General features: G+C 42.0%; 1 protein-coding gene across 1 annotated transcript in view; it reads left to right on the forward strand.

Moving 5' to 3' along the window:
* The window catches only part of LOC146788613 (receptor-type tyrosine-protein phosphatase eta-like), a 192,513-nt gene that overhangs the window by 36,984 nt on the left and 142,873 nt on the right, over positions 1–12,656 (forward strand). The window contains exon 2 of the mRNA XM_085633183.1: positions 8,257–8,511. Within this exon, the coding sequence (XP_085489309.1) occupies positions 8,257–8,511 (255 nt within the window). The remainder of the gene's footprint in view (positions 1–8,256; positions 8,512–12,656) is intronic.

A 12,656-nucleotide genomic window follows, 5' to 3' on the forward strand; every position in this document is an offset into this window, starting at 1 on the left:
GTTTCACAATAGGAGCCCACAAACTTGAAAAAGTAAATTTTTTAAACTATTTGGAGATTGTATTTGATAAAGATCTCAATTTTAAGCCACTAGTGAGGCACAAATGTAGCCAACACCCTAGCGCGGTGGGGTCGATCATGAACTACGCGACCAGACTGGGCCGCTGGTCACCCAATGAAATAGCACAATTATATAGTTCGGTATGTTGTGCAAAGACCCTCTATGGGAGTGAGGTGTGGGGTTTCACAGACGTGGAAAAAATGCAACTGGTAGAAAATAAGTTCTTAAAAAGGCTTCTGCAAGTGCCAAAATGTACACCGTCCTTCATTGTTCATGAGGAGCTGGGTATTGCCTATCTCAGCGAGAAGGCTTGCTTCAAACCCATTATGTGCTGGATAAAAATCTGGACAAATCCAGAGGAAAGCCTAAGCAGACTAATTCTAGAGGATTGTATGAGAGGGGATAAGGGGTCCCAAATACCCTGGCTCAAATACGTAAGGGACGTCTTGACTAGTTTGGGCTATGAAAACTTTTTTAATGAACCTTGCACACTAGTTAACAGAGATAAGAGCATTATAAAGGCAGATTTTATGCGGTATTCAGCAAGGGTTAGAGAGGACAGAGAAGGGCGGAAAATCACAGTAAGGTCATACCAGCTTATAAAAGCAAGCCCAGGTATGGAATTCTATCTTTCCAATATGAACAACAGACAGGACAGATTTTTAATGACCAGATTCAGACTAAATCTTTTGCATCATATCCTGTCCGTCCCAGCGGGCTTTGCACATGATGCAAGTTCAAAAGGGTGTTGCGGCTGCGATCTTAGATCTCCGCAAGATACCCTCCATTTCGTCCTAATTTGCCCTTTCTACGCTTACCCAAGGTCTCTGTTCTTAAAAACAATTCTAAGACGTTCCAAAATAAGACAGGCTAAAGTGGCCCTTTTATTTCTCAAACTCGCCTCTGATCCTTTCACCCTATTCAGCACAGTACAATTTCTACAATTGGCAGTTAAACTAAGAAAGACCAGAGGAGAGGATCAACTATGTTGATCTAAGCAAAGGGTGGAAGGATTTAAAGATTCTCATTTAGATTGGTCCAGCAAACTTTGCAGTGAGATTTGCGCATTTTATGATCTCTCCTTCCATGCCATGGTCAAATGAGTTGAACATTCTATAGAATTGTCCCGGTTTTAACGCTCACGTTGCTGGTTTTTTTTTCATCACTGTTTTAATGCGAAATGTGAATATTGGTTTGAATTTTTAATGGAAGTAGGATTGATTTTAACATGTATCTTTTATGGTTATTTTTAATATCCGAATAAAGATAATTTGAATTTGAATTTGAGTGGAGTGTGCGGGAGAGGGATGGTAATGCTGGATCCTAATAATCAAGTACTACTGGCCCTGTTTGTAAGACAGCTGATGTATAAAGGCCAGAGCCTTGAATAGGATCATCTCCTTAGTCCTGAACCAGTACAATTCATCCAAAAGCCCGGTAATGGATTCTCATGTGTGAATGCCCAAAATAGGCACACCGCAGCATTTTGTACTGTCTGAAGTATTTTTATTCATTTATCAGAAACACTCAAATTCAAAATGTTGTCATAATCCAGCCTGGACACCATCATGTATGATTGTGTGGAGCTGTAGTAAAACCAGCTCTATGGTTTTCTTCTGAGCTTAGAAAAGCTGAAACTAAACTCTGTAGCCTTACAATGGCATCATCGTTTACCCCTTTCAATTTATGCTACAAACATATGTAAAGCTGAAATTATGACTTATAAAAACTGCTTTTTACAAATAAAGTGAATTCCTATACCAACACATTTTGTGACTTTTGAAAGAAATCATAAAATCAAATGACGTCTTCACAAGAACTTGGTGATCAGCATAACCACTTTTCAAATAAAAATCATTAAAGGCCATCTTAAGGATTTTAAGGGGCATGGGCCAAATGTTTTTGGGGGCCCCTGTTTTGAACAGCTTTGAATTTATGATTACAGCTCTCTCCAACCATCTTTGGCCAGGTCCTTGATGCTACTATCTCACCAGTCTGAGAATTCAGTTGATGAGATACAAGACAATACAAAGGGGTCCATTAGGATGGCAGGTGCCTAGCGGTGCTAGGACCGGCCACCAGTGGTGCGGCGGCCCCGCACCACCAATTAGGATGCGACCGCCACCGTGGCGGTCGCATCCCGCATATTCAACATTGTGGCAGGCGGTGCTGTGAGCAGCACCCGCCACAATGAAGAAAATGCATGTTGTGCATTGGCATGCACAACGTGACAGGCACCACGAGGTGCCTGCCACCTTGTGTATGCCAGTGACCAAGTGCAGCCCACCACCCCCCCAACCCCCGGGGGCCCACAACAGGCGTCTTCGCCATAGAAAGGCATGACACCGCCCACATCATAATATGGATGGCGGTGCAAGGCATCTTATATTATAGGTATCAGCATATTATAGGCCTTTTCAGCCCGGTAGGCAATCGTAACTATTGCCTACCGGCGAAAAAGCAACGGACGGTCTTTCTGTCTGCCGCGTTACCCCCCGCCATGCTAATGTGGCGGGGGTAAAAGGCCGTCCGGCGGGGTGTTTTGGCGGGGGGATTGCCACCGCTGGTTGGGCGGTGGCGATCCACCCGTCATGCTAATAGGCCCCACAGTGTGTGACCTGGAAGCTATATTGGTTTTTAGTAGTATAAAAATTATGAGAATAATAAGAGTAGTTGGAGGAATCAGCCTGCCCTGATTTATAAATTTCTAGCATATTAGAGCATTACATCATACATCAAAACAAAATATTTGTGTACTTGTACGATAAAAAATAAGCTAATCTCCGATTTAGCAAATATTGTGTGTATATGTCAACGGTACCTAAACACTGTATCAGTGATCAATTTTGGAAAACATTTTTCTAAATATAATGGTATTAAGTTACAGAAGCTCATTGTTGGGGTCGAGAATAAGTTATCATAACTGAAGGGATGTCATTAGAAACTTTTTATTGCTCTTTTAGTTATTTATAATTTTCAGTAAAAGTCTCAGGGCCTGACGTAGGTTTTGGCGGCACTGGCTCCACCGTTGCTTTTTTGGCAGTCTTCCCGCCTAATTTAGATGATTACTGGGTACTGGAGAGAATACCGCTGCGGTCTTGCTGACTCCACCAGGATCTATCTCCTGTGTCGACAGTGTCAGAACGTGGAGCGGCTGTTGGAGGGAGTTCCACCGAGAGTCCTGCTGTCCAGATTACAAAGTGCCTTTCAATCAAGGCAACTGTGGTCGGGAAACCTCCAAGCTCAGGCTAAAGGAAACAAAAAAAGGGGTGAAAGTTCACCTTATTTTGGTCTTCAACTCTATTGATCAAGTGCTTTCTGTGCTGCTGCTCCGTGACAGTGATGCACCACCACCCAGTTGTCTCCAGGATCTAAGTTAGACTTTTGTGGTGAGTGAGCGTGTACATTCAATGGCGTGTGCACATTGTTGGTGTGCAATGCTATCTGTAAAAACAATGTCCAGTACACATTACCAACATGTACATATTAACATATACACAACATACATGTGTATTGAGATCTACATCAGTAGTACTTACCTGTCTCTATGCCACCATTGCCCCACTATGTGAGAAATCCACTGCAAGGATACTGACACATTAATGGGATCATCTAAATCAACTCGCCGCTATACCACCGGCCTGAGGTTGTTGGAGTTCTGCTGGCCAACATAGAAGAATGCAGCAGCTGCGCTGTCATGTCTATTGTCGCAACATCGATTGAGTACTTGGGACCGCAGCCACAGTTGAATGGTGGTAAGACCACCAAGATGTAAATCAGGCTCTCAATTTAGAATTCCAAAATCAAAGAGGCAGTGGTGTTAGGTAGTATCTCACTCTCTTGTGAAATCTGTCGTGCTGTATATTGTTGCAGAGGAATGGAAACTTTTTTAAAAATCGGCAGTTTATCTGTTAGGAAAACTACTTCTGACAATTATGTAAACAATTCTATGAGTGCTACTTCACATTCCATTTTCTCATTTCAGGACTCAATGAAATCAGCAATCTAAATGTGACATACATCACCATTGATTCAATTTCTTTGAGCTGGCTACCACCGACTGGGAACAAAAGCTTCTATTTAGTACAAGTTTTAGGAAATCCAGCCTCAAATGTGACAACGTTGTATGAAAATGTGTCCATCACACATTTAATACCTGGCAACCTGTATACATTCAAAGTCTCTGCTGTGGGAGGAAATAATGTACCGGGAAAAAGCAGTCTTTCATCGGAATTCACAGGTGACCATGTTCTCTATATATTAGGTTTGATCTTGTTATCTGTACCATTATTGCATGTTATATCACTTTATTCACTTTATAATATGTATATGTTAGCTGCATGCATTCCTGTAACTGTTGGGAAAATCCAACTTCAACAAGCAGAGACAATGCCATCTCTCCTTATCAAATCCGGAGAATAAAATGTGTTTTTTGTCTGCTTGTTTGAGGTTTTTCAGTTTTGAAGTCAATCGACAGGGACATTTCCATTCCAAATTTCCAAGGGGAATTTCCAGGCCAAAAAAGCTGGATTTGTCAGCAAGGGTCTGTTTAGGCTTTGAATTTAAGCTATAAGGTATCATTTCACAAAAAAATATTGTGTCTTTGAGAGTTACTGATTTGTCAGTTATTCTTAAATGGTCCTTGTAGTGTGACATTAAAAATAGATATTCAGGAGTAATCAAAACAAAAGAATAATTTTTAAGCAGAAGCAATATTTCATTTATTGATAGCTTTACATGAAGAAATGTGAATAAATGCTAAGTTAAAAAACATCTTTTATGTTTAAAAAAATATAAACAACGTTTACCACAAATCTTTTTCCCCGCAGGGAATCACAACGCATTACAACAACCGCGTTGTTATTCCGCATACCATTACTCCGCAAGTCAGAACAATGACTTGCGGGGGGGTGTTGGATTTAAAATCCAACACCTTCCCTATTGTCCGTACAGACTGGAGTTGGAATAGTAAATTATACTATTCCATCACCCATCGCCCCCCCTCCGCAAGTCGTTGTTCAGACTTGCAGAGTAATGGTATGCGGAATCACAACGTGGTCATTGTAACGACCGCGTTGTGATTCCCTGCGGTTGAAAAGAATGCGTCATAAGAACGTACATTCTTAAAAAAATATTATGTATCATTAATTATACACAGAGATACGTTATCTATGCTTCTTTCCTGGAAACTAAAGGGACCCCAATAGTATCAAGGGTGCCTGATCATGCATTCCCAAGGTGTAAATCTGCCTACCTCTCCCTAAGTGAATGACCACAAATGTCTGAGAAGCAGGAGTCTATTGCTGGATTTCAAACACATGAATGCATGCACACCTTCCCATCAAACAGTCAGATATCCCACATTTGCGAGCCCCCTTTACCTAAATGGATTCCTGATCATTTTTTGAGTTCTTACTTTTAAATGATTTTTTGTCCAACTTTGTTGAGTTAGAGAATTGTGTAAGTTCTAAAATTAGTTTGTTAATATAATTCTCATGGGAATACCTCTTTAGCCTTAAAAGTGCTCAACACAGTCGTGGCTGCATTTTGAATCTTCGAACCTGTGGATATTTGAATCTAAATGTACATAGTATGTGTTTACTGCACATTTCAATTTCAATGGATCACTGCTTACTGGTTTCATCATTGTATGTAAAGATCAACTCAGGATACTGCTGGAAAAGTGAGCATATATTCTTTTCATTACGACATATGCCAAAATATTTCTGTGAAACGTATTTGTAAATGCAGCAATACATTTGCAATATTTGTATTTGCACAGTTGTAGTATTTTCTCAATTCTTGTTGAATGAAAATACTTGTTGCAAACTATTTTCAGAGAAATTAATGAAAATGAACATTCATAATATTTCAACTTAAGAAAGAACATCAATCCTGTTAATCTGCTATAAAGTAACACATTTACTATTGCAGAAAATGGGCACAGACAGGTATTTGGTGAAGTGGGTATACAAGGGACTTCGAGCGCACTTCCACGCCTCACTGCTCATGTTAAGGGCCATCTGGGTTCTCAACTTCAATCGCTCCCTTTATGATAAGGAGTGGAGATTTCTCCTAGGATATCCTAGCATTATACCCTGTAACACATGCTTTAAATTTGTACAGTTCATGTTTTTACACAGGGCATATTTAACACTATCTAAACTTCATAAGTTGATCTCGCTGCCTTGCCCTCCTGTCCATGATGATGAATTGAAGACCAAAACTTGTTACACATGTTATAGTCTTGTCCCATAATGTCATTCTACTGGACAAGCATTAGAGACTCACCCAGGACACTGATGAGATCCCTGCATTGAGATTCGGTCGAACATTGCATTTTGATGCTGTACCCACGTTCAAAAACTTCCAGCCCAAAGGTGAATTTATTGACCTAGCGCTTCTGCTTGCCATTGGAAGATGTCCACAGCTCTCTTGGTGTCTGGCTGGTTGGAGGAGCTATGTTACTGGGACTCTGCAGAGAGCCATGCACTGCATAGGAGGTCCAAAATACTGCGGCCTGAATGGTTCTCAATATGCCACCCAGAACAGCCTCTCTCCCTCACTGGCTCCCTATACATCAAAGAATCAAGTTTAAGATCTGTTGTATTGTATACAAAGCACTAAATGGTAAGGGTCCTAGCTATCTAACTGAAAAACTCATCCGCTATCAGACGAGCAGATCCCTACGCTCAGGGGAAAATCTCTCCTTTTTACCCCCCATATTAGGAAGTCTCGTACAGGGGGCAAAGCCTTCTTCTACCTTGCTCCACTATATTGGAATCTCCTGCCTTTGCACCTTCAAAAGTGTACAGACATTCTCCTTATTAGGAAACTTCTCAAAACAGAACTCTTCTGCAACTGATTCTACTGGTCTGGTGTCCCTGCTTCTAAATCGCGGTGATACCCCTTAGGGGGTGATTCTGGTACTTTACAAATTCCATAATTCATTCATCCATTCATAGGGAGGCATACCGCAGCCTTCGTAAGCAACCTATAGCCATGGATTCAGATACCCTATTGGGACAATTTAAGGCTCAAGAGGAAACTCACATTAACCTCATCCTACACACACAAAAAGACATACCATTTGTTTTAAATCTCTACTCAGATCCATTACCGTACATAGCTATGTGTTTATTTAAATCTGTGTATAGTCTTCTGCGTACCAGTGTGGAAGGGAACCTTTTACACATACTGAAGCTTGCTCGAAAATGTGATGGACCTGGTCTTTGTAGGGAAGTACTGGTAGGGGGACGGGTGTTACTACTTTTGTGGGGATTATTTATAGTTCCTATGCTTAATTTCTGTCACAGGTTTTTACTATGTTTCAATGCTGTGTATGTATTTCTTACTAGGTATATACCAGTCAGAATTAGTTCTATATTTCAATGACCATCACTATCCGTTCGCCAGAATTCTCAATAAACGTTATCATTCTTTACAATGGTGGCTATTATTCTTTCATAAAATGCAATAAACTACATTTTATAAAAGTAAAAGATTCACAATTTTTTCAAACACTAGCAAAAGGTGAAGATAGAGAAAAGCTAATATATCTCTGTTCTGAGAATGCGGTTGGTTAAATGGAAGGCCTTACAAAGTGTGTGAGCTGGAAGTTATATGGTTTTTAGAAGTATACAAATTAAGAAAATAATAAGAGAAGTTGGAGGAATCTGCATGCCCTGATTCCAGCATTCAGAATATTGCATCATACATGAAATCAAAATATATGGTCACTCATTGTACAATATAAAATAAACTAATCTCCACTTTAGCAAATATTTTGCAAGAGAAACTAATTGTTTATTTCAGCCCATACTTAAACTCTGTATCAGTGATTGATTTGGGAAATGTTTTTCTAGAAATAGTGGGATTAAGATACATTTGCTCACAGATGGGGCGGAAAATAGGTTCCCATAACTGAAGAGATTCCATTGCAAAGTTGTTATTGCTCTTTTATATTTTTTAGTAAAAGTCTCAATTTTGAATTCTGAAATCAAAGAGGCAGTGGTGTCAGGAAGTATCTCACTCTACTGTGAGATCTGTCATGCTGTATATTGTTCCTGATGACAGGTACATTTTTTAAAAGTATCTTTATGTTATCTGGTTTAGTTTATCTGTTAGGAAAATACTTCTGACAAATATGTAAATAGTTCTATGAGTGGTACTTTACATTCCATTTTTTCATTTCAGTACCCAATGTAACCAACAATCTAAGTGTGACAGATGTGACCATTGATTCAATTTCTTTGAGCTGGCTACCACCGACTGGCAACAAAAGCTCCTATTTAGTGCAAGTTTTGGGAAACCCAGACACAAATGTGACAACGTTGTATGAAAATGTGTCCATCACAAATTTAATACCTGGCAACCTGTACACATTCAAAGTGTCTGCTGTGGGTGGAAATGGTGTACTGGGAAAAAGCAGTATCTTATCGGAATACACAGGTGAGCATTTTCTATATAAAATAGGTATAATTTTGATAGATGTTCCAATATTTATGTAATAACAGCGCTATCATTATTTTTTGTATTAACACTTTATTTAAGCTTATAAAATGCATGCGCTAGCTGCCTGCATACCTGTAATTGCTGGGGATAATCCTACTTCAACAAGCAGAGACAATATCATCTCTCCTTATCAAAACTGGAGAATACAAATTTTCTTTTTGTCTGCTTGTGTGAGGTCGTGAAGTTTGAAAGCCGAACGACAGGGACATTTCCAGTTCAGAGTCCATACAAGAAAAATTTCCAGGACACACAAAGATGAGGGGCAGATTTACAAGGAACTGACACATCTGCATAGATGTGTCAGTTTCCTTGTGCCAGCGCCAAATGGCCTTGCACCCCCATGGATGCGCTGTATTTACAATACAGTGCTCCATGGCACAAGGATTAACAGATGCGTCAGAAATTCTGACGCATCTGTTAGCCCAAAAGTGACGCATTGCTGGAGTTGCTCATGACAGTGACGAACCTCCAGCAATGCGCCACAACAGATAGTTGAGTCCCATTCAAAAAGCCCTGCGTCATTCCTCACGCCTGTCCCGAACAGGCGTAGGGATCTTGATGCAGTGAAGGCGTTGAGTGACGCAGTGAAATGTTGTAAGTTTTACTGCGTCTGTGCTACATGGCTTTTTACGTGGCAACGCCCACCTAGCATACATTATACCTGACGCAGATATAATGTGATGCAGGGCTTTACGACGTGACCCATCTCTCTAGATGCGCCACGTTGTAAATTCACCGCATTGTTTGCACTGCCGTTGCGTCAAAAAAAGTGACGCAATGGCAGCTCAAGGGGCTTGTAAATTTGCCCTTGGATTTTTTTTAACAAGTTGGTGTTTAGGTTTTGAATTTAAGCTGCTAGATATCATTTCACAAGAAAGATCTGTAGTGTTTGAAAAAGTTACTGATTTCTCAGGTATTCTTAATTAGACTTTGTAGTGGGTCTTACTAATCTACGTTAGCAATACATTTTAAGCAGTGACCAAAACAATAATGTTAAAGCATGAGCACTGTTCAAAATATTGAGATTTTTACATGAAGAAATGTGAATAAATGCTAAATAAAAAAACATCTTTTATGTTTAAAAAAATATTATGTATCATTGAATTATATGCAGATATATGCTATCCATGCTTGTTTTGTGGAAAGTAAACGGAGCCATCAGGACTGCATTTTCATGCCTTCCCATAGTCGTAGTATTTTCTCACTTCTTGTTAAATAAAAATACTTGTTGCAAACTGTCTTCAGAGAAATGAATTAATAAGAACATTCATATAATTTCAACTAAAGAAAGAACATCAGTCACTGTTAATTTGCTATCAAGTGAAATATTTAAAATTCTTCAAAAACTAGCAAAAGGTGCTTTCAAAACAAGTGATCAGAAATATCTCAAATCGAATCAATCCAGGTTTTGCATACCATGCCACCTCAATTTGAGAACCAGCAATATGCAAATCAGTCTTGACCCAGCTCCAATACGAAAAGTTCAGCCCAAACTGCCAAGCCATGTCCTCCCTGAACCAGAACACAAGCAACTCAGGACCAATTTCACCCTAATTATGTGCTTTTGAGACGGGACCAGCTTGGTTTCCCACTTAGGGAAAAACAATAAGTATACAAAATAGTGATGGATAGAATGCTTGAATTATTCTCAGCCACTGGTAATCACTCATGTGCATCCCAAACCATCGCTATTCTACACACCATGCCACCTCAGTTTGGACGCAGCTACATGCAAATCAGTCTTGACCTTGCTCCAGTAGAAACAGTTCAGCCCAAACTGTCTAGCCAGGATCTTACTGAACCACAACACAATCAACCCAGAATCGTTTTGCCCTAGGTATGGGCTCATCAACCAGGTACAGCTTGGTCCCAGTGACATAGTATGCAGAGGACTCACATCTGGGCATATCCATCCTACTTAGGCCAACAGAATAAGATTACTAAACAATGATGGGTAGAATGCTTTAATTAATCTCAGCTAATGGTAATCACTCAGTGCTGCATCCCAATGCATTGTTATGTTGCACACCATGCCACCTCAGTTTGGACCTAGCTATATGGAAGCCAGTCTTGACCCTGCTCCGATAGGAACCATCCAGCCCGAACTGCCAAGCCAGGTCCTCCCTTAACCAGAACACAAGTAATCCAGGACCAGTTTTGCCCTAGTTATGGGCTCATCAGCATTGTACAGCTTGGTTCAAGTACACCGTGTGCACAGGACCGTACCCTGCATGATCAGCATGCTGCTCCTGCCTCCTTGCTCCTGCCTTCTGTTTTCCATGTGTGGGCCCTTATTCCCTCTCTCCTGCCTTCCATGGAGCGTTGGAGTACTCCTGCCCCCTCCCTCCTGCCCTTCATGGTCTGTTGTGCTGTAACTGCACCTCCTGTCTGTCAGGTATGGTCAACCTGTCGCCCTTGCCTCTTTCCCCTCTGTTCTCTGTTGTTCATGTGCAGGGCCCAGTTCCCGGTGGAACACAGATGTGGGTTCAAGATGAGACGAACCTGTAAGCAGAGGGGACAGAGTCAATGCTACTCAGGAGTGACCAGTAGGCATGGAAGATGAATGCCCACCAATGCCGTTGGATGCAGGGGAGTTTATGGTGCCTTCATAGGTGTAGCTGTTTGGACCAGGCAACACTGTGGAAAACCTGCAGCCGTTCATGAGCTATCCCATGTCGGATATCTAGAACAGGGTGTCAGTGTCCGGCAGGGGCATCAACACACCTCGGCAACAGCAACAGGCGTAGAAGTCAACAGAAGGTGGAAAGGTCGGGACCAGCCAGTTCCAAGGGACTCACCATGACTAGGCAAGTCAGAGCAGGCCCCGACCAACAGGGGTGCCCGCAGGAGTTAGCATGAGAGACGAGGTTCTCTAGAGGAGCGAGACGTCAATCCTGTACAACGGCCAGCCAACGCAGTGTACAGGGACTCGGTTCCAGCAAGGCGAATGAAGGAAACTCACTTCACACTCAATATGAGGTCAGCGCAGTCCTCGATGAATTACAGAACCGTCACCTGTGTTACTGGACCTTTCGGAGTCGGTTGACTGAGGAGCAGCAGCTATGTTGCGGTGCCTGTGGATGCAGGGGACTGACTCCTTCACTCCAAGGAAGATTCCTTCGGTTGTGTTTGAGTGTCCTGAATGGAACCTGTATGGATCACGGACACTCTCTGTGCAATGGCCTTGCAGGATGATGAGACCAGGAGTAGACAGAGTCTTCCTTAGGACGGACTTAGTTCCCAAAAGGGAAGCTCGATGCGATCAGTCTGACGCGGTCAGTCCGACGGTGGTCAGAGTGTACAGACGATTGAAGTTGAAGTGGATCCTGATCTGAATTGAATACCATGACGAATCTAGGGACCCACCCACAGGTAAGCCCTTAAGTACCCTAAGGAGAGGGTTGGGATGATTCAGGGGTCCCTCCCAAGGGAGGGGCTGGACAGTGGGGAGGATACTTCCATGTCCTTTGTCCAGTTTCACACCAGAGCAGGAGCCAATGGCTCCCTGAACTGGTTTAAACTTGAATATGCAAGGAGGGCACTAAACGTGCCCCTTAAGCCATCACTGTGGCATTGGCAAGCGCCCTCACCCCAACCCAAAATACTAAATCCTGTCTAGAAGGTGGTCACACCTCCCAGTGACAGGAATCATATTGTGCTACTTTTCCCTGCTTGGGCTTGGCCCAGCAGCAGGAGGACAGAAAAATGTCTGTGGGCCGCAGAAGCCCTAGGTTGCTGTCAGGTTCTGTGAGATCGGTCCTGTGAGCATGGAGGGCTCCCCGAAGGAGCCCTACCGTGGATGGAATCATACCTCCAACACTGTATACTGTGTTGGAGTATGATTCCAACATGTTTGATACCAAACTTGCCCAGGTTCATTCCAGCCAGTTTAGAGATGGTCATCACATAATGACACATGACCTCTGTATGTATTGTAAAGGCTGATCCACTTAAAAAGCCTAAAGACTGGACTCTGGGGTTTGTAGGGGTGTCCTGCTCATACTGGAGCACCCTCACACTTATGACCGAGCACACTGCCTTTTGTACTGAAAGGCCTACTAAAGGTGTGACTTATAGGTTCT

The sequence above is a fragment of the Triturus cristatus genome, chromosome 11 (genome assembly GCF_964204655.1).
Source record: "Triturus cristatus chromosome 11, aTriCri1.1, whole genome shotgun sequence".
In the NCBI taxonomy this organism is placed as follows: Eukaryota; Metazoa; Chordata; class Amphibia; order Caudata; family Salamandridae; genus Triturus; species Triturus cristatus.